At 39.1% G+C, this 26,485-nt stretch overlaps 3 protein-coding genes across 7 annotated transcripts in view; 1 reads left to right on the top strand and 2 right to left on the bottom strand.

The window, feature by feature from the left end:
• Positions 1-7,138, bottom strand: part of fbxo16 (F-box protein 16) — an 8,590-nt gene extending 1,452 nt beyond the window's left edge. Inside the window, exons 1-7 of the mRNA XM_053613622.1 lie at positions 7,097-7,138; positions 4,586-4,680; positions 4,414-4,449; positions 4,110-4,316; positions 2,955-3,119; positions 2,461-2,711; positions 2,139-2,241 (exon numbers count right to left, since the gene is read on the bottom strand). Of these exons, the coding sequence (XP_053469597.1) occupies positions 2,139-2,241; positions 2,461-2,711; positions 2,955-3,119; positions 4,110-4,316; positions 4,414-4,449; positions 4,586-4,680; positions 7,097-7,121 (882 nt within the window). The 5' untranslated portion in view covers positions 7,122-7,138. The remainder of the gene's footprint in view (positions 1-2,138; positions 2,242-2,460; positions 2,712-2,954; positions 3,120-4,109; positions 4,317-4,413; positions 4,450-4,585; positions 4,681-7,096) is intronic.
• On the top strand, positions 6,439-25,374 carry fzd3a (frizzled class receptor 3a). Its single transcript, XM_053613623.1, has 8 exons — positions 6,439-6,585; positions 9,071-9,515; positions 16,010-16,206; positions 16,740-17,757; positions 19,341-19,489; positions 20,265-20,510; positions 23,138-23,563; positions 25,269-25,374. The coding sequence occupies exons 2-7, from the start codon at positions 9,297-9,299 to the stop codon at positions 23,391-23,393; spliced, it is 2,085 nt and encodes a 694-aa protein (XP_053469598.1). The 5' UTR covers positions 6,439-6,585; positions 9,071-9,296; the 3' UTR covers positions 23,394-23,563; positions 25,269-25,374.
• The window catches only part of cdc42bpab (CDC42 binding protein kinase alpha (DMPK-like) b), a 75,242-nt gene continuing 72,338 nt past the window's right edge, over positions 23,582-26,485 (bottom strand). For all 5 annotated transcript variants that reach the window (XM_053613616.1, XM_053613621.1, XM_053613618.1 and 2 more), the window contains one exon: positions 23,582-26,266. In XM_053613616.1, the coding sequence (XP_053469591.1) occupies positions 26,135-26,266 (132 nt within the window). In that variant the 3' untranslated portion in view covers positions 23,582-26,134. The remainder of the gene's footprint in view (positions 26,267-26,485) is intronic.

Here is a 26,485-nt window from a genome sequence, read left to right as displayed (position 1 = left end):
TGCTTTAATATACAGATAACTAATGTTCAGGATTTCATTTGTTCCCCAACCCCTTAATGTTAACCAATTTCAGATGTTTTCAATAAAGACTTTGTGTTGGTTGTCTGAAAAGTGGTCTATTATACAGTGGGGGAAATAAGTATTGAATACGTCAACATTTTTTTCAATCAATATATTTCCAATGAGGCTATTCACGTGAAATTTTCACCAGATTTTGGTATTAACTCAAGAAATCCACACATATAAAGAAATCCAAAGATTAAAGCCCATAAATAAAGTTATGTGTAATAAAGAGGAATGACACAGGAAGAAAGTATTGAACACGCTAACCGAAATGTATTTAATACTTAGTGGAGAAGCCGTTGTTTGTAATGACAGATTCAAGACGCTTTCTGTATGAAGAAATTAATGGGCCGCAGTATTCAGGTGTGATTTTGGACCATTCTTCTAAACATATTGTCTTTAAATCTTGTTCAATTGGATTCAAGTCAGGTGATTGATTGGGCCATTCTAACACCTTGATTTTTTTTCTCTGAAACCAATTGAGAGTTTCCTTTGCTGTATGCTTTTGATCGTTGTCCTGCTGGAAGATCCATCCATGGCTCATCTTCATCATCCTGGTGGATGGCAGCAGATTCCATTCATTCCATCCATTCATCGTTCCTTCAATTATATGAAGTCTGCCAGTACCATGTGATGAAAAACAGCCCCACACCATAATGCTTCCACCTCCAAACTTCACTGTTGGTATAGTGTTTTAAGGGTGATGTGCAGTGCCATTTCTTCTTCAAACATGGTGTGTAGTATAAGAGCCAAAAAGTTCAATTGTGCTCTCGTCTGACCAGACTACACTCTCCCAGTATTTCATAGGCTTGTCCAAATGGGTCTTTCACTTACAGTCTTTCACTTACTTCTAGGACTAGGAATTACTCATATGCTTTGGATCATCCCCACACCATCACACTTCCACCACCATGTTCGAATTGTCTTGCTGCATAATCCAGTTGGAAGACTGGACATTCTCCTTTAGGATTTTCTGCAGAGTTCATTTTTCCCTCTATTAGTGCAAGTTACCCAGGCCCTGAAGCAGCAAAGCATCCCCACACCATCACACTTCCACCACCATGCTCGACTGTAGGTATGATGTTCTTTTTGTGGAATTCTGTGTTTGGTTTATGCCATGTGTAACGGGACCCCTGTCTTCAAACAGTTCCACTTTCGACCCATCAATCCACAGAACATTCTCCCAAAAGGTTTGAGGATCATCAAGGTGTGTTTTGGCAAAATTCAGACGAGCCTTAATGTTCTTCTGGGTTAGCAGTGGTTTTCACCTCACCACACTTCCATGGATGCCATTTTTGCCCAGTGTCTTTCTCATAGTGGAGTCATGAACATTGACCTTTATTGATGTAAGAGAGGCCTGTAGTTCCTTTAATGGTGTCCTTGGCTCTTTTGTGACTTCCTGGATGAGTAGTTGTTGTGCTCTTGGAGGAATTTTGGAAGGTCGGTCACTTCTGGGAAGGTTCACTGCTGTGCCGAGTTTTTCCATTTAGAGATAATGTCTCTCACTGTGATTCTTTGGAGTCCCAGAGCCTTTGAAATAGCTTTATAACCCTTCCCAGACTGATGTATTTCAATCACCTTCTTCCTCATCATTTCTGGGATTTCTTTCAACTTTGGCACAGTGTGTTACTGAGTAAGACCTTTTAACCAACTTCATACTGTTGAAAAAGTTCTATTTAAGTGTTGCTTTGATTGAACAGGGTTTGCAGTAATCAGGACTGGTTGTGTCTAGTCCAGCTGAACCCCACTATGAATGCAGTTTCATACATTTGCGGAATTAGTAACTACAGGGGCAAATACATTTTCACACAGACCCAGTTGGTACTGTATAACTTTTGCTTCAATAAATAACATTATCGTTTAAAAACTGTATTTTGTGTTTACTCAGGTCGCCTTTGATTTATCTTAGATTTTGCTTTAATTTCTGAAACAATTTCGTATGATACATACACAAAAACAGAAGAAATCAGGATGTGAGCAAATAATTTTTCACAACACTGTATAATCTCCATGCTTTTTTTCAGAGTAAGTCCTGAGTATGAATGAGTGGAATAAGTCTTACTGCATGAGCTTACCATAGACTTGGCCTTGCACCGTTTGTATGATGAGGCAGACAGGGCTTTCTTCTGTGTGCTTTCTTGTGATGTGTTGGGATTAGTCCCTCTGCTTCTTGCTTGTCTGCAGAAATAAATAGGATGTTTTAATTTCTCAACTCACACTAAACACACATATACAATATACAAGCTCTACATTTATACAGGAACTGCATAGTAGGAGGACAGGACACACTGGGGATGATAAACTGTTTACTATTTTAGGACAGTCTGTGTTAGATTAGGGCATGTATGTGTGTGTGTGTGTGTGTGTGCACACAGGGAACTGAGGATGTTGTCTTACACTTGTCTTGCATGCTCGATTGGGTCGAGGTTGTCTAAGTAGTTAAAGCGTATTGTGTCAGTGGGGTGTCTGTCTGAGTCTCTCCACGGTGGAAGTCCTTTTGCTGAAGTCACTGAGGCATGGCCAGGTAAACTCCGCCCATGCTGACTCAGGACGCTGGGCCTCAATTCCCCGTTCTCCAGAGTCGGCTCTTCAACTTCACTGTTGATCGCCTTCACTTCAGGAACTATGAATTCCTCCTTATCGAGAGTCTGTGGAAAAAACAATCAAGGATTTGACATGGTAGTGTTATAGAGATAACTGTGTTATGGAGATAACTCAGAATTACAGCTTTATAACCATTCCACAAATCATCAACCCTCCTCACTGACCTGAAAAACGGCATAAATGAATAAATTGTAAATATTAAGTAACTTAATCTATGAGTTACATTTCATTCTAGCTTGAGAATTATGCCATGCCCTCCAAAACATATCTTCTATATTCAGTCTCACCTTGGGTCGGCTTACATGAAGCCCCTGCACTGTCTCTAAGTAGTGCCTCTTCCACACACCTTGCTCAAATGGTGTAGGAGTGAATGTTATACACCAACCCAGTCTCAGGCATTTTGGCATCCAGACTTGGTCCAGCTCCACCATGCTCTTCCAATTCCAGCTAACCTTAGAGTGGTTCATAATAAGTAGATCAAGCATTACTTTCCATGTTATGCACTGTGTTGGACATGGTGCTTGTGGGTACAACAACAATGGAAATATAATGCAGTGTTAACCCTTTCAGGTGTACATGTCCACATTTTAGACAGGCTGATTTTATGAAAGACGGATTTTGAAACGTCTGAAATCAGCTTCATCATGCAATAATCCTGTAATGCGTACATTTTCTACATTGAAGAATATGTCAAGAATATTGCGATATTTTGTTCAAATGATATTTTCTATAATTGTAGAATCTTCAACATTTATTTTACATTACATTTCTAGATTCATTTACAATATCTATAATCTTCAACATTTATTCTACACCTGAATCTTAACCAGTTTTGTTCATGAAGACCGTTAAACATAGACAAGTTTTCAATTTGAGACACGGCTCATGACAACAGCGGAAAGTCTTATTAGAGACAGCACTCGTCAGTGTCTTTAACATCAGTGTGTATAAAATCACTAAAGATTTTACAATTCAACTTGGAAACCTGACAGACAGGGGACGTTTTGGCTCCGATGTTTCGTCTAGTGGATGTCGCTTTTAAAAATTCTGGATGTACATAAGATATGCAGCGAGTGTGTGAGCAATACTCCCACTAGACGGGTAAGACAGTGAAAGGAACATTCCTTTGGTTTTTCATCACATATGTTACACATTCATAAAGACATAAATGATATATTTTTTATTACAACACAATAATAAAGACAGATTTCCCCCCTAGATTTAAAGCTTTTTACTTAAGATATTCCTACACATAGACAGTCCGCAAACTTTTTAATATGTTATATTTAGAAAAAAATATGATGCGCAATTTGTAAAAGTAATAGAGGAATCTGTATATGTTTTTAAATAATTGATGTATGAATTGGTTAAGCAATATAAAACTCGAATAGTATTAGAAAACTGAATGATGAACTTCTACCCATGTGGTTGAAGTTATTTACCTGTGCACATCTACAGAGGCTTCTTGGGTCGAGGAATGAGAAGATATAGAGAGATATGACCCTGGGCAGAACACTGGTAAAGTCCAGCACGTCCTCAGGCACCTGAGTGCACAGAGTCTGTCTAAGATACTTCATCTGGGCCATGGAGCAACGGGAAAAGAAGTCCTGTAACACCTGCTTCCTCTGGCTGTCGGACCACTTATCAAACTAAGAAACAGATTGGTGCAATGCTAAGCTTAATAAGCAATGTCGTGTATGTGTATGCTATACAGTAGGTACAAAAGGCCAGAATTTTATTCCTCACCCACTTGCCAACAAGCTTTTTCCTCTCTTCAAAGACCTGCAATATTGATCAAACACAAAAGGATGAAGACAAGCACACGTCTGGAAAGTTTAGACGCATCACCGCTTCAAAAATTAAGAACTAGTAAGAACTGTTGTGCTGAAATGATTTAAGAATGATCAGATGAACGTACATGGCTGTTGGACAGGTGGTGGTTTAGTGGCGTCCAGGAGCTCCGCTTGGTCTGCATCTTACTACCAAGTGTCTCTCGAGGAGCGAATGCCATTCCTGTGTTACATACAAAACACTCCTGTAAAATACCGGGGTAATTTTAGAGCTGTAACGTAACCGGTATAGCAGTATACTTGATAATGGAATCTAGGATAGTTGTGTAATTAGCCATTAGTTCAGTTGTATCAGTATTGTATATGGTTATGGATAATGACACAACCCCAAATGTATCCAAGTACAATGCTTCTATGCTAAAAAAAAACAAAAACAAAACAACAACACATATTTCCCATGTGATTGCATGTTTTTAACAGGTGAGTAATATGTAATCATATGAAAACTATGTGAAGGTGCATTTATACCCTGAAATTGCGTATTGTGAATTCAAGCAAACGCATGTTATATCAGCATTTCTACCTCACAGCTCTAGTGTTCGAACCTGAGCTTGAGTTACTGTCTATGTGTAGTTTTACATTGTACCTTCCAATATCATGCTGTTAGGTAGATTGGCTATGCTAATATGCTATATGCTATGTTATGCTAACCCTATTCCCCTAGGTGTGAATAAGTGTGTGCAAAGTACCCTGCAATGAACTGCCGTCCCACCCAGGGTTTAATCCTGCCTCGTTTTTAAAAAATTATTTCATGTATCGTGCTTTAATTGTTTTTTTTTTTACTAATGGTATTCCTACAAAGGACAAGCCATTTACTTTTTAACATAAGTGATATTTATTAGAATATTTATAGTGTTTATATATTTCTGTAAAGCTGCTTTGAGACAATGTCCATTGTAAAAAGCGCTATACAAATAAAAATTTAATTGAATCGAATTGAATATTCGTAAAAAGTCCAAATCAAAAACATATGCAATTTTAAGTCATAAAAACATCTAAAGGATCTGGATTGTTTTTGTATAAAAAAATTTTTTAAAAAAGGTAGTGTGGCCAAAAAATTGGGGTTTGTAGAAAATCCATTTGGAGTTATTTGCCCAGAAAATGTGGGAACCTCTGTTGTAGTATAATGTAGAACAGTGGTCACCAGCTCTGATCCTGAAGATCTACCTTCCTGAAGACTTCAGATCCACCCATAATGCTGCCCACCTGACCATCTAATCATCACTTTAGGAAGGTACTGATCAGCTAAAACAGGTGTGTTACATTTTGGTTGGAGATGAAACCTGCAGGAAGGTCGATCTCCAGGGTTGGTGGCCACTGATGTAGAAGGTTTTCAGTTTTCAAAGTTAAGTATAAACACATCAAAATAATACTTAAGTATAATAACCCAGTAGAACTACTCAGGTATTGTCCAGCAGCCCTGGCTGTAATTCATTACTGCACCTGATTAATGTGCCATTACATTACACACTACACATTACAGCTACGACACAAGGTAAAGGCATTAAACCAATATCACAAGCTTCTATAGTACTGGAATGGAACCAGGAAATGACCTACCGTCAGTAGTAGCCTACAGAAGCAGCCATGAACAGTCATGAACTATATTTACCGTTGAACGGGTTTATTTAGTTTACTGGTTTCCATAGAGTGTGTTAGCACCGCCTCTTTAAACCTTCACACCGCTCCAGGCAACCGAATATATACACCACTACACCTCTACACCTCTACTAACACAAACTGACCGCTTCTCAAGGCTGTTTCATTCAGATTAGCCCTAATCACAGCACAGTTACCAGGTAGCTTGTCTTTAAGAGCGATTCTAGCACTCTCACGCACTCGCTCGCGCTCGAGTGACGACAGCGTAGTGGCTGTTGTAGCTCGACGCGATGAATATGCGCGCGCGCGCCACACACACACACACTCTCCACACGGATAAAGAGGAGCCGCTGTGTTAGAGAGCGAGTCCTGCGCGTGATTCTTCCGGACCGGAGAAGTACGAAGGCCTACATTCGTTCAGAAAAACCGATGGAATAGGAAACAATAACGGAGACGCCTTTTTTTTCAGGTAGCATCAGCTTACCTCACCTCAAACAAACCAATTAAAGCACGCGCTTTTGTTGATCAAAGCAGAACAGAGTCGGGTTAAACTGGGAGAAGAAGATGGCTCGTGCGTGCATGTGATAGGCTGCGGGAAGTGATACCGCTAGGATACATGTGTCTGTTTATCATTTTCATGTCGTTAGTGTTTGTTATAAGCTACTTTCTCTTATAAGGAGTCTAAAGCCGAGGCAGTACGAACACGCTGCATTACACTTTAATACATGAGGACGAGTCCAATAAAAACCTTATCAAAATTGCGACATAGATTACAATTTAATACTACAGTTTAATTCGGGTTTTTATCGGGAACACGCGTTGCAGTGAGCGTAATGGAGATTATGTAGGAAAAAATGATATGCATTATGTAAAACCTAATTTGCAATATACAATATAAAATTATATATATATATATATATATATATATATATATATATATATATATATATATATATATATATGACTTTCAGTTGACTCACCCTCAGGGACACCAAAATTGACCATGATACTTGTATGTGCCATTGCAGATTTAGTCCCTCTTAGCTGGTGTAATAACTTCCACTCATCTGTCTGAGAAGGCTTTCCATTTGCTCATTCTACCACAAGAACATTAGTAAGGTCAGGTACTGATGTTGGTGAGGACATCTGGGTGCAGTCGGTGTTCCAGTTCATCCCAAAGGTGTTCAGCGGTGTTGAGGTCAGGACACTTGAGTTCTTCCAGTCCAAACTTTGGCAAATCATGTCTTCATGGAGCTCGCTTTGTGCACAGTGTCATTGTCATGCTGGAACAGGTTTGGCCTCTTCGTTCCTGCGAAAGGGAAAATGTAATGTTAGAGCATACAAAGACATTCGATACAATTGTGTTTCCTACTTTGTCACAGCAGTTTGGAGAATAACCACATATGGGTGTGATGGTCAGGTGTCCACTTGTAGCCATATAGTGCATAAATATGTATATGGTCCATGTAGCGTGTAAATGTTTTTACCATAATTAAATGTGTTATGAGACAAGAATGCTACGGAATAGCCAATAATGAACTGTTAAAGAATTCTACATTCAAAGTGATCAGCTGTTCAGTATTTTTCTGTTTTGTAAATTTTATACCAATATTTTTGGAAATTCTCACAGTATGAAATACCTAGTCTACACATAGCAGTATCACAGTATTAATAAACACCAAGCCATTGTTGCGGATTAGAGGAAAACTTATGATGAAATCTTTAGTCTCTTAACAAGCCCTTGAAGAAATAATTATTCAAACACTTCTGTTTTTGTTATTTTATATACTTCCACTTCTTTGTGGTTAAGTTTTGGCCTGTTCCTCATGGCAAATTGTCTTTGATTCCATAGGGTTATGAGGTTCCCTCTGATGGATCAATTTCAAATTTTAAAAGAGTGTAAATTTTCAATGAGATTTAAGTCAGGAGATTGGTGAGGCCATGTAGTGCCTTCTTAAGTTATGTTGGTTGTAGGTTTTTCGGTTGTTGTCTTGTTGAAACATCCATCTCCTCCCCAGGTTGGGTTTCTTGGCTGATGAGATTAAATTTTCCTCTAATATGCCCTTTCCTCTAATATGTTTACTTCGATGATGTGTATTGCTTCAATACCGATTGCAGGGAAGCAGCCCCATATTATGATGCTCCCACACCGTGCTTCACTGTGGGTGTGGTGTTCATGGGATCATACGCACAGCACTTCTTTCTCCAAATATAACAAGTTGAATTTTTGCCAGAGTTCTATTATTGTTTCTTCTGACCAGAGTATATTGTTCCAGGAGAGCTCTGATTTGTCTAAATGCTTTTAAATGCTTTTAAATGCATATTATCTAACCAGTTGTACTAACAGGGAAGTTTAAGGTATTTGCTATGGCTCTGTAGCTTTTTCCACTCAAGTGTTCTTTAATAATGTTGTCCCTGAGAATTTTAGGAAGCTTCTATGCCCTCGCTGCCATATATATATATATATATATATATATATATATATATATATATATATATATATATATATTATCTGAATACATTATTCCCCATCAGTTTTTTTTCGTGGATATATGCAGTGGAAGAATTATAAATATCAAAAACAAAAGTGTCTAAATACTTGACAGTTTCCCCGCACTGTAAATATGTAACAAAAAAAGAAACAAAAATATCAGAAAGATATTTTTGAGAATGACTTTTCTTCTCTTATTGTCAGTATTCATCATGTTGTCATTATAAGCTGAAAGAAAGAATGGCTGTGACCTTTACCATTACTATTTATCTATTTATCTTACTGTCATTTTAATTGTATCTAAGCTGGCAAATATTTAGATTCTTATACTGTCCTAATCCAGGTTATTTTAGATTTAAGATTGGTTTCTGATTGCCAAAGCAGTCTAAAGCATTGTGTGCACTGAGTAAATAATTCATCACTGGTTTTGCATCCAATATTTAGTCCACTCTTTCTTCTACAGACATGGTGAGGCAGTAAACCAGGAAAAAAGGCCATGCAAGTACAGCCGAAGATGGAACTCTACTGAGAAGATCTCCTAGTTTCGCTACAGCAGAACAACAATGGAGATTACCTACTCCACCGACACCGGAATATTTCAGCTCTCATCGAGTCAATGAGGCAACTCTAGCTGTTGTAACAAACACCTATTTCTCCCCGAGACACAGTGACATCATTCTGTTCTTGCAATGTTTCTGGCTGGGCTTAAGACAATGGATCTTGCTTGGTTTGTGCTTTCCATGCTAACAACATGTACAGCTATCAACATGCAGTCAGCAGGCAGCCACAGCACCTTCACGTGTGAGCCCATCATGCTGCGGATGTGCCAGGGTCTCCCCTACAACACCACCTTCATGCCCAACCTGCTCAATCATTACGACCAGCAAACTGCAGCCCTTGCAATGGAGGTACAGGCACATCATTTCTTTCATTTACAAATATGTGAGTAAATATATGGTCAAATTAAATGTAAGCTAAAATATGCTGAAATATTACTCATACTATAGAGACTGCATTCACGTTTTAGTTTAGTAGATATGAATTGACATACATAAACATAATGACCTATATGTATATGTATATACATATTCATACATATTCATACATATATATATATATATGTATGTTTTTGCTCTGTGCTTTGTCTCATTGTGCTGTTCGAATATATATTTTCACCATAAATGCAGATATCTGGCTGACTGGAACAGGTAGTCCTCAACAATTTGCTTATATTTGGTTTCATCCATGTTGACTGTGATGGCAATAAGCTTTCCAGTTCCTCCTGTTGTAAACCATAGAGCATGATGCTACCACCACCGTGCTTGATCGCAAGAATGGCATTACCTGGGTGTTGGGTTATATTTGGTTTGTGGAAAACATTAACCAAATATTGACCAAAGCTTTTGACCAAATGGCTCAATTTAGTCTGATCAGAACACAAAATTTTCTGGACAGGTCCTCCTATTTCCCATTTCTAATGTCTGGGTGGTGCCACGTTGTTATTTTGGATTTCATAGTGTTCCTAGGAAGGTTCAAAGCTTTGATGTTTTAACCTTCTACAATGTTTTTTCCTCCTAACATCTCCAGATATGAATTGTGCAAGCATACAATTGGACACAAGTGGATTTAAGATTGAACTGTTTAACATATTTCGTGTGATCTCTCAAAAATTCCATTATTGTCCTTATTTATGTTGCTAAAAGAAAGGGGGGGGGTGAATGAATGTCAATTATGCAGTTTTTAGACGTTTTTATGTTGTAAATAATTGTAAGGACATCTAAATATTTTATTTTATTTTATTTCTTTAGCGAGGGGAGGCACTTTCTGAGGCACTATATGTCCTAGATTTCAGCACATGACTCAATTATTTATAATAAACCTTTTATCGTGACTCTGGTACAGGAGAAGGCAGAACTAATGGGTGGGGAAAAGCCTAAAAAAGACTGACAGGGAGCACTAAATGGAAATTAGACTAGTTGAAAAGTCAAGATCGAGACTAGAAGGACCATAGTGTTCCTCTTAATCTGTGCCTTTATTTGTTTATTTTATTTATTTAAATAATTGATTTTACTAGAAAAAAATTGACTTTTCACATTTCAAATGCACCACTGTAGACTGAACTCTGTGTAACCTCATTTGTGAAATGAGACGTTTGCCTAAAGGGTTTTGGGGATGAGGGAGCATTGTGCTCACAGAATGACGGGGATATCTGAGCAGGATTAATGTTGTCATGGACAACTCAGTGCTGCTTTTATGTTCCAGTATTTGGTTTTTTTTTTAGCCTTAGTTACCCAGCAAAGACAAACATTAAAACACGACCACTGTAACATGACACAGCTCAATTATTTCTTTACGTTAAAGCTGTTCATTGATCCTTCGTCTGTGGATATTAATATTCTGCACCGTTATTTCAGGATATTCTGCCTGCAAAAGAGATATATTTTTCATGTACCAATAACTACTATGTTCTTATCTTGTTTACTCATAATGTCTTAGCAGTCTTGTTATTGCATCCTTACTAGCAACATTATTAATAACATTTATTCATTCTGATCAGACTGCAGCATATTGTTATTTTTACACTTTGGCCATTCAGCGCAGTATACCCTGAGCCAGTGTTTTACCCATCATTCCCCCTTCCACACCGCAGTCTTTTGTTCCTTTTCCACTATATGTCTCTTTCGTTCCCCCTCCTCCTCCTCTTTTCTCGCTCTCTCTCTCTCTCTCTCTCTCTCTCTCTCTCTCTTCATCCCTCCCCCACATAAAGTAGCGCAGTTGCTTTGGAAACGAGTCCCAATTGTCTTGCAACAAAAGAACAGGGCTCTTTTCTCTCTCAGGAGGTGGTTCCCCTCCACCACCACGCCCTTTGACCCTGCTCCATAGAGACCCCTCACTGAATGCGGGCCCTTGCCTGGATCACTGGTTGCCATGACAGCGGGATGGATATGCACAATATTCAATTTGATTTAGATAAACACAACAAAAGCAGTATGATATTATTTTTTATATACAAGTATATGTGTGTGTGTGTGTGTATATATATATATATATATATATATATATATATATATATATATATATATATATATATAACATACTTTATTTTTTTATATAGAAGTCTTAACTGTGTGCACTCAGTGAGATTTTAAGAGTCACAATGCGTATTCCTGACCTCTTCCTGACCCTGAAATATTCCTGTGATTTTTAATTGTGCACCGTCTTTGTTTGCAGAGAGGAAATGTAAATAAGAATTTATGAGTTTAGATTGGTGGTTAGCACATTTGCCTCGCACCTTTGGGGTTGGGGCTTCGATTCTCGCCCTCGCCATGTTTCCGCCCCCAGTCCAAAGACATGCAATGTAGGCTGATTGGCATTTCCAAGCTGTGTGTAGTGTGTCGATGTGTGTGCAGTTGTGCACTGTGATGGGTTGGCACCACGTCCAGGGTGTCCCCCGCCTTGTGCCCCGAGTTCCCTGGAGTAGACTCCAGGCTCCTGGTGACCCTTGTAGTATAAGCAGTACAGAAAATGGATGGATGGATGAGACTAGATTGGATACAGAGTTGTGATTAGGGAGTAGATTAGTGATAGATGTTCTTTTTCAATACTCGATACCTAGTACGGATACTGACCCTTTTAGAGATAATGCTGGAATTAAATTTAGGCAAGAATTTGAGTGTGAGTTGTTTGTCGGTGCTGAAGTTACAATCAAACCCTGGTTTATAACATCTGCTGTGCTCAAATCAGTGACCAGGACAGTTTCCAACAAAGCCGGGGTTGTGTCAATTTGTTCTACTTTGTCAGATTTTCCTACTGTACGTACCGTATATCTATCGATCCATCCTACCACATAAAAAAATCCTACTGTGGGTTTCTGCTTCGCGCCTGTGACTACGTAAAATAATTCAGTGCAACTTTGCTGAAGATTCTGATTAGGCAAGGGTAGGATGATTTTACAGTGCAAAATACCCGATCAGATTTCAAGTCCAAGCGCAAGTAGTAAAAAATTAGGGGCGTGTTGTTGAGTGTGGCAAAAATGATGCAATATTGATGTGCGCATGCGAAGTAAGCCCTGGCAGGACAATCTGACAGGTAGGATTAAATAGTAATAGTAATTTCAAAAGTAGGCGACTCTTCTAGAAATAGAGACCTGTTGGTTAAAATGAAACAGTTATAAGCAGGAGACGTGGCATGACCTGGTGAGGTGCCGGGTATTTGAGAAGCTTTTACACCTCAAAACTCACTCTTCCCTGGACTTTGAGCCATATAATGTCAAAGATGAAAAGGGTTTTAAAAATGTGCTTCAGATAGGGCTGTGTGATATAACCATATCATATCAATGATTTGCAGTACCCTTTTCTGAGATCTCATTGGTATGGTGATGTATTTTTTACGTTTTTAATAATTACAAAATTAAATGGATGTAATTTTTTTTTAAACTTTATTTTCTTTGTCTTTGTAGGCATTAAAGTAAAGTATCATCAAACTTTGTTTATTTTAATACTGTTTTGTGCATACTTTGTTAGCTAAATTACATAGCGTGATGCACATCATGTATCATAGAAATGTCCTCAAGTATCGTGATATAATATTTTTGTCATATTGCTCAGCCCTAGCTTCAGAGATTAATTTCTACTTTTATTCTGACATTTTTCGGTTTTGCAAGCACATTTACATGCATGTTATAATGCTGCATTCGGAATGACGCCATTTGCGACCTCCATGCATTCAAAGTACGAAGTGGGGAAAACACATGGACGACTCCACGGTCATCTTTTGTAAGCAACAAGCTAGCCACCTAACTGGGATGAGTGATGTATATTTTCCTCTTCAAAACAGTGAACTGTAGAGTCAATCTTCCAGATTTAACATGTAAATATGTCTGTATGGTGATTGAGCTAAATCTAATTCGTGTATATACAGTATAATTTAGTTCAAGGTAAGACATGCTGCTGTATTTAATGCTGATGCTGTGATCAGCCATATTGATTTGATGTCACTTCCTGAACTTGTAGTTGAGTAGACTACCCTGAACTCCTGAGTAGTAGCTTTATTTCAAGTTGGGCGATGTTTTCTTTGGCTTTTCCTGGTTGGAGGTCAAGAGTTACAAGTTACGACCTCTAGTCGAATGCATCATAATATTCATGTATATAATACGTGTATAAAAGTATTGTTTTTGAAACATATATTTGATTCTAAATAACGTATGAAAGCCCAGCCTGACCTGAAATTTCCTTCCATAGCTTCTGACTTGCTTAAAGGCTTATAAAAAGGCTTTCTAGAAGCTGTAAGAAAGAAAAACAAAAACAGGCAATGACAATACAGACTGGACAGATTTTTCCCAGACGACAATCAAGATGCACACATTGGGATTCTAGTGTGAGTAACGTGCAGACCAGAACAAGAATAACGCTGTCTACTGAACCAGTTCAGGTTCAATTCCCTTTACAGCTAGCATCTGTTCAGTTGACTGGCCTGGCTACACAAATATAAATGTAATGGAGTTATTGAATTCACTTAGATTCAACGTTCTACCGTAAGGTAAAAGAGGGCATCCATTAAATTCCTCATCACTGGGAAAATAATGGACTGTGGTCCATTACTGGGAAAAATGTATTGGAAAAACTTCACTAGCCTCAGCCCCTGTCCTGAAAACAGTGAATAGGGAACATGAATAAAATCTATAAAAAGTATAAACGTAAAAAGAATTTCATTCTCTTACATAGAACTCCGAGACTTGAAGCTGGCAACATATCCATCAGCTACTTGAATAGTGCACGCACTTACATCTCTTTTGATGTGTCACGTCTGCGTCAAGTCTGGATCCAAGCGGAATTTACCACGTTAAATATGGATTAGATGTGAGGAAAAGATGCCTTGATGAGGATGCTTTGTGTCAAAATAGGCAAGACTAACATCCATCCTAATCCTTTTTTACAGGCAGTTTGGGTGGCAGCTTAGGAGAAAATGTTTTAGGAATAATGTGCTCCAGTTATTAATATGTACATACAAAACATCCTACATCTGATATGCCTGACTGTAACACGCTTACTACTGATTTGTTTAATTTCTACTGGTTGTTAATGGACTTAAAGTTAGTTTCAGAAGTAAAATTGCTCATAAATCAGTACAGGCTGTGTTAATCCTCATAGATGAATTTTTCACATTTTATATGGTTAAGAAGAGCTACACAGTACCTTATTAACTGATAATGACATGTATAGAAAGTCATATTTGTACCCAATGAAACAGGAAGTAATTTATATGACATTTATAGAAATGTACTGTACATTGTGTTCAGAAACTATTCACTCGAATATAAATTTAATATAAATCTACAAATGCTGGATTTATTTTCCACGGTCATCCCAAAGCTATTGTAGCAAAAGCACAAAGCCAGAGAGGCACTATGTCTTGTACTGGGTGGAGTTCTCTCCCACTGGGAATTTGCATATTCAAGTCCCGCCCCATGGCTCATATACTGCATTCGACTAGAAGTCATATTTCCTGACCTCCAACCAGGAAAAAAGAAAGAAAACACCCCCTGAACTCAGAACTCCTACTCGGGAGCTAGGGGTGGTCTCCTCAACTCCGAGTTCTTCTGAGTTCAGCAAGTGGCATCAAATTTGTAAATAGGTTGCACTGCAGCCATAAAAGCAGCTATTCAATGTGATATAGTAAAAAAGATTAAAGGTGCAGTCACACATACAGAGACTCGCAGTGACAAAGCGACCAGAGAGCGTTCATTTTCAATGAGAGCTGGCAACTTCCGACGACATGAACGACCATTGGCGACGAGATGTGGGCGTGTCCAGTGATGCGACAAAGTTGAGAAAAGTTTAACTTTATGCAAATTTGGAGCAATTAAGTGCAGTGACTACCAATGGGAGTGAAGACAGTAGAGACACCCGTGCTCACTAGCATAACCGGTCACCATCGAACATATAGTGAATGACACCCTGGTGATGAAACTCACTTACTGAGATAGGAGCTACACTGGGATTTTGCTCGACTGGAACAAAAAGTGAGTGTGTTTCATTATTGTTATTTTGTTTTTCACGTGCTAAGGCCATGTGCTAAGCTACGTTCATTGGCGCTTGCGCTTTTGCTGCAGATAGATGACCGCAATGATAAAGAGCACACACTGCTTCTCCTTCATCTTGTAGACTATGATGCATAAATACACTGGTAAATTTTATATCAGATCGCTCTCACTCCAGAACGTTTCATTTTAGCGACAAGAAAACTGGTTTGTTGTCAAAAGTGGAATGCTAGTTGCATCACCCATGTTAAGATGGTAACCTACTGGTGACTTTATAGTACAGCAGCTGGCGACTTTCAGCGATAAAATTGCTGTGTGTGAACGTACCTTAAGACACCCTAATGAAGCCTTTTCCCCTGTTAGCCCTTCCACCCGATGGTGAACCTGGACTGCTCGGCTGACATGCGTCCATTCCTCTGTGCCCTCTACGCGCCCGTGTGTAAGGAGTATGGCCGTGTAACCCTGCCATGTCGCCAGCTGTGCCAGCGGGCCAAGAGTGACTGCTACAAGCTCATGGACATCTTTGGATTAAACTGGCCTGAAGAGATGGCCTGCAACCGGTAAATTATATCAGATTATATCTTCATTTTTACAAGTTTTGAAAGAACAGTATGTGTATTTATCAAATTCGTACATTACTGGTAGCTACATTTTCCTAGTGGTTGTTTGTGAATGGCTCGTCTGTATTTTCAATGACTGATTTATTGACACATTTGTACTGCTGTAGCCTAAAACCTGAGCAAAAATAACTGCTATTTAGCATAAAACGTTAATCATATAAGGGAAACCGGTAGCATTAACGGCTGGTCAAATCATCCATTGTGACATTATTTCTGTTCTTCTGTTGATAACTCATTGTTCAAAAGCTTTTTGATGATGATGTTGTTGTTTTTTTTTTCATTTTCTGAAACAAATCAAGATTAAGTTTTTTGAGACACCCTAATTATTGTCCCAGATCAATAATGATTGAAAATAAATAATTAACTTTCCCCAACAGTCACACATTTGAATTAATCTACAAATTTTTTCTATAATCCTTAATTATGGAGATGGCAGAATTATGAGGCATCAAATGTTCTTAATCATGTCCCAGGTTTCCTGAATGTGACGAGCCGTATCCACGAGCTGAGGACCTCCTGTCGAGTGCTAACTCTACAGCGGAATCTCCCCTATCTGTACAACGTGACTATGGCTTCTGGTGCCCGCGCGAGCTGAAGGTCGACCCTGAGCTGGGCTACAGGTTCCTAGGTGTTCGTGACTGCTCACCCCCATGCCCAAATATGTACTTCAGCAGGGATGAGCTTGTCCTTGCCCGCTACTTCATCGCTGTGGTGTCCATCATCTGCCTGTCCGCCACGCTTTTCACTTTCCTTACCTTTCTTATCGACATGGGTCGTTTCCGCTACCCGGAGCGTCCCATTGTCTTCTACTCCGTGTGCTACATGATGGTATCGTTGGTCTTCTTCTTGGGCTTCCTGCTGGAGGAGCGCGTGGCATGCAACAAGGCGGCACCAGGACATTTCCGTGCTGCCACTGTCACACAGGGCTCACATAACAAAGCATGCACGCTGCTCTTTATGGCCCTCTACTTCTTTACCATGGCTGGCAGTGCGTGGTGGGTTGTGCTCACTGTCACATGGTTCCTGGCTGCTGTACCCAAGTGGGGAAGCGAGGCGATCGAGAAGAAAGCACTGCTCTTCCACGCAGTAGCCTGGGGACTGCCCGGCGTGCTAACTGTCACACTCATGGCGCTGAACAGGGTGGAGGGTGACGGTGTGAGTGGTGTGTGCTTTGTGGGTCTTTACGATCTCACCGCTTTGCGCTGGTTCCTCCTGGCCCCTCTAGCTCTGGCTGTGACTGCTGGAGTTGTGCTGCTGTTGGCTGGCATTGTGGCACTGAACCGTGTCCGTATGGAGATCCCCCTGGACAAGGAGAATCAAGACAAGCTGGTAAAGTTCATGATCCGCATAGGCGTGTTTTCCGTGCTGTACCTGGTGCCGCTGCTGACGGTGATTGGCTGCTTCATGTACGAGCAGAGCTACAGGCCAGTGTGGGAGATAACATGGGTGCAGGAGCAGTGCAGAAACTACCACATCCCCTGCCCGTTCAAGGTAGGATACACAAAGTGTATACAAAGCAGCAAGATAAAAAACTTTTCTAATATTTTCACAAATTTATTTCAGTCATGCGCTATATTTACTTAGACAAATGGCATTCAGTAAGTGATGTCTAGTACTAAACTTACCATAATGCATTACTGCGGTTACCCACAAGCCTCAAGCCAACTCCTAATCTTTTCCATTAGCTCTTAATAATTAAATATTCTTACACACATGCATTCAAGCACTCGCTCTGCTCTTTCTCTCTTTCTCTCTCTCACATTCTGCCTTTTCTCTCCTTTTCTCTCCTTTTCGCCTTTTCTTATATCTCCATGAGTAGGTTCCTTACTGGAAATGTGTGTAAAGCCCCCCAAAATAGATTATAGTGAAACATTATATTGAATTTTTTTATATTACCATTTTCATGTACTAATTTGTCCAGATTCCATATAGTCTGGAAAAAATAGGCTGTAATGTAGATTTTGACTGATAACATGAATTCGGTGCAGTAGATAAACAGAAGCAGCTGTATGTGTGTACAACCGAGAGGCAGCTGGATTGGAAAAGACAGTTTACACTGATTTGCTGTGCACTGAGACACTGTGTGTGTGTGTGTGTGTGTGTGTGTGGGTGTGTGTGTGTGTGCCTGCTGAGCCATTAAATTTGTTTTTAACAGGGCCCCATTACTCCATATATATAGATTTCTATTTATATACATGTATATATACATATTTATATATATATATATATATATATATATATATATATATATATATATATATATATATATATATATATATATATACACACACACAGGATAACTTTGTTGTAGTATACAGTATAGTATGTATGCCATATTATTAGTAGTAATTATCATCTATAGTGAATTAATATTTTTTTTTACAGTTACATTTATATAGCGCTCGTCTATACACTCAAAGCATTTTACATAGTATGGGGCAGGTCTCCTCAACCACCACTAGTGTGTAGCATCCACCTGGATGGTAAGTGTCCAGCGTAGGTAGGAACGCCTTTAATACTTTTTAAAAAGCATCTCAGGGGGATTCCTCAAGAAACCGGTTGAGAAAAAGCCAAGAATACATTTCTGTAAATTCTAGCCAAAAATCGTGTCTACTTTGAAGATGCTAAAATATTAAATTCTTTTGATTTATTTTGGATTTTTTTATCACGACATAATTCCCATAGTTCCATTTGTGTTATTCCAGAGTTTTGATGACTTTATTATTATTCTAAAATGTCGGGGGGGGGGGGGGGGGGTGAGTGTGTGTAAACTTTTGACTGGTAGTGTATATAATTACACATAAAATATTTACAATTTATTGCATCAGTTACTCATCCATTTCCAAGGTCATCCAAGTCACTGTGGGAACGCCTGGATACCTTGACTGGATTCAGTCCAATTGTTTTCAGAATTTTATGATGCCATTGGGATTTTTTTATTTAAACATTCTGGTTTAATATTGTGCCTAACAAATTGAGGCTCTTTAGGAGAATATTTCAGGTGTCACTTTCAGTGACATTATAATTAGTTAAATATTAGATGACATCTAATTGTTGGACTGTTGTCTGTACAGGTGGAGCAGATGAGCAGGCCAAATGTTGCCCTGTTCCTCATTAAGTACTTGATGATGCTGGTGGTGGGCATCCCCTCTGTCTTTTGGGTGGGCAGTAAGAAGACCTGCTTTGAGTGGGCCAGCTTCTTTCATGGCCATCACAAAAAAGAGTGAGTCTCCTGAAAACATAAGCTGTCCCCAAAATTAGGGCCGGTCCGATCAGGATTTTTGCAGCTGATACCGATTATCGAATTTCTTGTCATCAAGATCCCGATCCCGATCGTTCAAGCTTTATATAAGTGATATGTAAGCTTTCTGTTGACCATCACTTTTTCTTCAGATAAAGTAATACCACAGATGTTGCCTTGGTTATATTATTTACAGAAATGTTGTAGATTGTTGTTTTAATTGAGAATCAAATAAATAAGCACAACAAATATTTATTTTACAATGAACATTTCAATAGGCCTTTAAAAATACACGGCTAATGGTGAATTTTTCATTGTTTCCTGAGACCTCGTAATAATTCCACACTGGTGATGACATGACTGCGGCGCTAAGGTTTAATGTGATCATGTGTTTTACATCATCAGATCGCAATCGGTTTGTGAGATCGGCCAAATTTAGAGACTACTGATCGAGTCATAGGACGTGATTATCGGCCGAGTCCGAGTGGCGGCCGATCGATCGGAGCATCCCTATCCAAAATGGCCTAAAATAGCAGTGTCCAGTCTAATTGTCCAGTTGTGTATTGTTTTTCTATGAGATTGGACACAATTTTTTTCAGATACAGGTAAAAGGAATTTATCAACAATTGCTAATTATAAATACCAGCGCTTCCTTTTTGTCCTCCCCTGCTCTTGCATGTCTCTATTCCCGCCCCTCCTCCTTATGTTCTTTCTCTGACTTGTGTTCTTCTTCTTTTTTTTTCCCTTTGCACACCAGCAGTGTGGTGCACGACAGTAAACAGGTGCTGCAGGAGCCTGACTTTACTCAGCTGCTGCTCCGCGAGCCTGGAGTTACCGTGGTGCGTCAATCCCGTGGCACCTCCACACAGGGCACCTCCACCCATGCCTCCTCCACCCACCTGGCCATGCTGGATGAGGCACACAGCGGTAGCAGCCGTCCGAGCAGCATGCACAGCAAAGCCAGCAGTTTCCACAGCAGCCGGCGCCAGTCTCACGACGGCAGGTGAGGGAGCACGATGATTACCGAGCAGCATGACTGTATGTTTAAAGTATTATATATAAATGTTTGAGTACCATGAGTGTTTGGTGAGCAGAGTTTTCAGGCTTGACTCCTTGAGAGCATAGTTCTGAATTGGCTCCAAAATGGCCGTTTCAGTTTAATAACAGGTTTGACACAGAACAAGACAAAATGACCTGAAGTGAAATGTTGTGATCTGTATTACTGCTGTCATTAGAGAGAACCTATACAGTGTAACTCAGCTAACAGAGCATGTGAGCGTGTAAGGAGCATGTAATACACTTCAGGCTTCTGCACTTTGCTCTCCACTCCAATTACCTGAGTACCTCTTTGGATTTCCGTAACCTGATCGAGGTAGTTAACAAACAAGTGCTAGAGACGAGGGAATTCTTACGTATGTCTTATTCTTACTTACTTATTCTTATTTTTGCACTCTAGCAAAAGTACAAATTGTTCAATTACAAGAACATATTGTTCCTCTCTGCTTTAAATTTCCTTGATTATAGCATAAACCATTCTGGAAACTGGTAATTGTTGTATCTGAACTAAGTAAATTTTGTTCTTAATTACTGGTCCTGGACATTTGTACTGTACTGTGCATGGATAGAACCTTTGTAAAGTAGACTAAACTAGGCCTACATTACAAAAATGTCATACTAAATAAATCAGTTAGACAAAGAAAGCAAGAAATGATGTCGAAGCAGAATTGGAGAGCTTTTTTCCCCTTTGAGTGACAAGAATGTTATAGTGAGCACATAACATGAAGTGAAAGTGAAACTAGTTTTTGTTTATTTTCTTAGTTTTGTTTACTTCTTTCATATTTTCAGTTTGAGATTAAGCTAATTAACCACAATTAATTTTTCAGAACTTTTTATGAAAAATAATAGACATGAGACTTTTTTTTTTTTTTTACCTAAGGGTGCCACTAAAATCATTCCAGTGCATGGATGCCCAGAAAGGAAATTATATTTGGATGCCTAATCTCTGAATTTTATAAACATATTAAGATGTACATGTAAATGATTACTGTGTGATTACCAAAGAGAGATAATGTATAATAATAATAACTGGCTTGTTCATTTTTGCTCATAAATTTTTTATTGTCACAATGTTTTTATCTCGTTAGTAAATTTGGGCTGAAATCAGCAGAATTGTGTTACAAATCTAACCTTACAAAGCTGTTAAAACACCTTTTCACAACACTAAAGCTACATAGCAGGTAAAATCAAGTTTTATGAGGTTGAAAGTAGAGATGCAGAGATGTATCGGCCGATAAAGGCTATTTTTCACGCTATAGGCTATCGGACGATAGTTTGAAAATATCCGATGATCAGTGCCGATTATATCCTGTCAATCAAAATAGGGCGGGAAAACACATCGATTTTGTGCTGTGTGTAAAGATGATGCCTCTTGTGTGGAATGACGACAAAACTGCAGTGTGTAATCTCAGTAATCTCTGCACTGCTAAAATTTTACACCGGACGCTGCAACAGTGAAGCGGGAGTTTCATCATCGAGTCTAAAATATTTTTTGCCATGCTGCTCGAGCTGAATTAAAACGCCAGTACACCGTTGAAAGATTAAAATGAAGATGAGTTGACAAAAAAGTGTGTGTATATATATATATATATATAAATAGTATATTTCATATCCAGTTAATGTTATTATATATAAAGTTGATATTGTATATTACCAGTTTGATGTTCAGTGATGAAGTAGAAATGCTTTGGTTTGTGGTGAGTGAATGTGAGACTAACAGGAGGATTTTTACAATTCAGTCAATGTTAATATGAAGTAATAACATTCAATAAGTTAATAATCTTACTATAATCTTCAGAATTTAGTTCATGTGTTCATGTTAATGTGAGTAATGTGTTTTCTGTTTATGAGACCAGTTACTGTGAAACATCTTGTTCAAATGGAGAGAATAAAGTTTTTATTTGCATTTCCTTCAGAATTATGGAATTAATTGTTTTTAATTTATAAGAAGGTATAAAAGGCAGAACTATCGGTTAGCGGTATCGACTGAGGAATTTAGTATTGGTGCATCTCTAGTTGAAAGTAATGCAAAGAGAATTCTGTTCATCATTGACTGTGTGCACCGCCTTATTTCTGTGACACCAGGTTTGTTTTTGTTGGAAAATTCGGGCTAGGTGGGCTTTGCCCAAGTTCCTGACTTTTAATTCCGAGTTGAATGACCATTCCATTACAGTTTTCCGTGCCAGAGGTCGAGTTTTTTCCAAGGTCCAAGTACAATGGATTGCAACATAAGTCCTCATGGAAATATGTAAACAGACAGATAAAGTAATTTATTCATACGTGTTTACATAATGCATCATTCACTTCTCCATTCCACTAAGTCACTGTGAAACGAGGCAACAGAGGTGCACATGCCCAGTGACCCATTCAGAGTTTCAACTCTCAGCATTGCACATACACACAGGCCTAGACAATCAGGCAACTCCATTAGCTGAATCAGCTTTGTTGAATGATAGCTGGAAGTAAATTCTGTAGGAAAGCCAGTGTTGGTGATCACTCATGATTCCATATACAGTTACTTCAGTAATGTGAAAAGCAACACTTGCTTTGTGTTGTTTCCATTTCCCAATGCAGGTACACAGCCTGTACTGTCCATGGTGCAGAGGCGCTCCGCCTCCCCCACGTCAGTGTATCCCGCCTGCATGAGCAGCTTCAGCAAAGCAGCACAGTTCGATTGGACTGTCAATCACGACATGGCGGATCACAGCGCCTAGACAGCCAGTCACGACACGCCAGCATCCGGGACCTCAGCAGCACGCAGCCGGCAGCCCAAAGCGGCCCTGTTAACGGTATCCACTCCGTCACCGACGAAATCGGAGGCACTCCTTGAACTTTACAAACGCCGAGTTTATAAACGTTCATGCTGAAGAGGTTTTTCCTGCTCAGGGATGACAAACGGACGCCATCAAACAGAACTGCAAGCCCTGATACAGCATTAAATGCAGACGCAGCAGGAAGTTTAGGAAAGCTCTTTGATGGAAGAGCTTCAATATCGACAGGGTAAACACTAAGGGCTTTTGTTATATTACATTTTTAATACTGTATTGAAGCACTTGCTGCTTTATGTTCAGGCTTAGACTTTTGTGTACATTTTGTATGTGTTTTTTTAAGAACCTTCAGAGAGGGAAACAGGTTTTTGTTCCACTGTTCCTCTATTGCACTTTGTGTAGACTTTCTTGGATTAGACTGACACATTCCGTACGTATTCTTCCTGAAGTTCCACGCGATTTCTCACATAACTAAGTACAACAGGAGTGCGTGAATGAATGTTTTATTGGTGATAAACATTTGGCATGTAAAGAGCAGTATTACAGAACAAACAGACAGACTGAAACTCAACTGCTTGCTGCAAACGTAGAATCATCTGATGTAGAATAGTTTAGAATAAATTGACGAGTAAACTGTTACGTCTCACTTTATAGTTATCGGATAGGAGTAAAGTTTGGTCTTGAAAATGAATATTCTTCTCATTTACAGTGTCTCATTAACATGAAGTAGATCTCAGTTGTGTACAATTTTATAAACTGTGAAATTTGACCGATTTGTGCAGGTCCAGTGTTATTTCTCAGCCAAATGAAATAACAGAACAGAACAAAATCCCCAGTGTCACATCACCTTCTGTTTATAGAAATACATCGATTCTATCCATTGATTTCGTTCATCTTCTGCTCGATATCTGCGCAAAAAAAAATAGCCTGCAGTGAGCTCTCGTCGTAGAAAATACCCTTAACCTTGCAAAAGTGTGACAAAACATAATACAGCCCTGTAACAGAACCAGGAAATGAATACATCTAGCATGCAGAACTGTACAAATTATTACAAAACAAAATATATGATAGCGAAGAGAGCTAATGTGGACTACTGCAGAAATGTCATTAATTGTGCAACAGCTGCTTTATGCCTTCCTTCACGTGCTTATATAAACTACAGCTGAAGCAATATTGCGAATCCTGAGTTGTGAGATGGTCAACGAGAGCAGGCATCTAAATTTGCACTGGAGAGGGGTGCCAATTATTCAGCAACACAGTATAACTGAACTGAAACAGGAGTCAGAAATGGTTGCCAGGAAAGAAAGCATATAAATCTATTTGCAATATTTTTGCACATAATCACATCAGATCCCAGAGCAAAAGCTTGGGTCCAGCTCTTAAGGCCTTCAGTGGGGAACATCACAACATTCTGTAGACCACGCCAATGAGTTTTACGTGTAATATAATTGGGACTCGAGAGATCTCAAAAGATCATTGGCACCAAGGCAATTGTAATTAATGATGGCTTACTCTGCCAAGTAAAATATTTGCAGTAAATATACAAATATCAGGATCAAAACAGACACACTTCTTTTTGCTTAAAAAACAACTTCGACGTTATCGTACGTTTATGGTTCTTAAACTGGGAATGTAAAAATGTGGGCGAAAATATTTTATACGAATATTATGAGTTTGTTTCAGCTGATACATATTATGGTTTCATAATAGATATAAGAGGAAAAAAAACAGCACAGATGTTTCAGTTCTACTCATGGAAAATGTAAAGAAATTTAAATTTTAGCAGCACACTGATCGATTTTTCACAAGATATAAAATAACAACGTTGTAGTTTTCCAGAACATGATTTTTAAAAAAAAATCAATTTAAATTAAATTATGCAGGTAAAATGCAGCTAAAATAATAAGCTGATGGTTTCTTTGTTTTTCTCTCTACAGAATTTCCTTATTGTATATTATACTATACTTCCAGCCTATGTACATTATTGTGATGGAAATCTGACGTCACAGGTTAGTGGTGCACTGTGGAAGGCTTCGATTGAACAGAACTCATCAAAATAAAATGCTTCTAGTCTGAAACCATGTCCTATTCTTTATACTGTGTATGTAGTGCTTTATTTTCAGAGTCTGTCATTTTGGAGTGGTGTCTGGCAGCACAACGACGCATATCCAGTGCACTCATGAAATCCTGCAGTAGGAATGTAGGTAGTGACCCCAGCAATAACACGATATTGGTGTAGTTTGATGGTGGCATGTGATCTGTGGTGTTATTATGGTGTGGTCTGAGAGTGTTGAGCGTTTCAGGCAGGTAGCAAATGTCTACGTCGGCTAAGAGAAAGCTGTAGCCAATCAGAACGGCAGTTTAAGTAGTAATCAATCAGGTTTCCAGACTCATCACATTCTAGAGCAAAAAAAAAAAAAGTGCGTGAAAAAAAACTGTTCTTAAACAGCTAATATTGGACTGAGAAATAAATAGTTCACCCCAAACCCCAGTTTATATACAAACACCAGTTCAATCAAGTTCAAATGTAGTGCGTCTCTGAAATGGCTCAGGTCCGAGTCACACTTTGAGCCAGATTGAGAGGAATTCCAATGGATGCCTTGGCCCAACACACATACACACACACACACACACACACACACACACACACAGAGCCCTGCTGACAGCCACATGTCCTCAGATATTTTCCTCTCTTGAGAAGCTGGGTAAATAAGGAGAGAGGATCCAGTAGCGCTTGCGTTGTATTTATATGGGCGGGTGCGCAGGGCTAGGACACGCCGCCACTAGTCCTGTGAAGCGTCCATCATGTGTCCCAGCCCACACGGTCCGTGCTCTCCAAGGAGAGAGACTTGGTCTTGTGCGGTGATGCAGGACTGGGCGGGCTGCTGAAGGTCGAGCTGTTGGAGGCAGTGGAGTGACGCGGCGAGTCTGAGTCCTGCAATTCCAGATAAAACCAAAGCATTAAACCAAAAAACTAAAACAAGTGTTAAGCCAAGAAGTGTTGGCTACATGCTGCTTTCAGTTTTCATCTGTGTGGCTGAACTGTCTAATAAAGCCATCATATCATTTTTCTACCTCATAAACACGATTAAATTATTTGTCTCTTTATTGTTAGAGTAATTCCACGAATGGAGCGCTCTTTGTGTTGCACTGA

Source organism: Ictalurus furcatus, chromosome 25 (genome assembly GCF_023375685.1).
Source record: "Ictalurus furcatus strain D&B chromosome 25, Billie_1.0, whole genome shotgun sequence".
Classification (NCBI taxonomy): Eukaryota; Metazoa; Chordata; class Actinopteri; order Siluriformes; family Ictaluridae; genus Ictalurus; species Ictalurus furcatus.
This window is presented reverse-complemented; position numbering and strand designations above follow the sequence as displayed.

What these genes read in the sequence shown, in the direction of transcription:
- fzd3a (XM_053613623.1), top strand. Translation starts at nt 9,297, where the DNA reads ATGTTTCTGGCTGGGCTTAAGACAATGGATCTTGCTTGGTTTGTGCTT. An exon ending in GAAGAGATGGCCTGCAACCG is followed by an intron (nt 16,207 to 16,739) that starts GTAAATTATATC and finishes ATCATGTCCCAG; the next exon opens with GTTTCCTGAATGTGACGAGC. An exon ending in ACATCCCCTGCCCGTTCAAG is followed by an intron (nt 17,758 to 19,340) that starts GTAGGATACACA and finishes TTGTCTGTACAG; the next exon opens with GTGGAGCAGATGAGCAGGCC.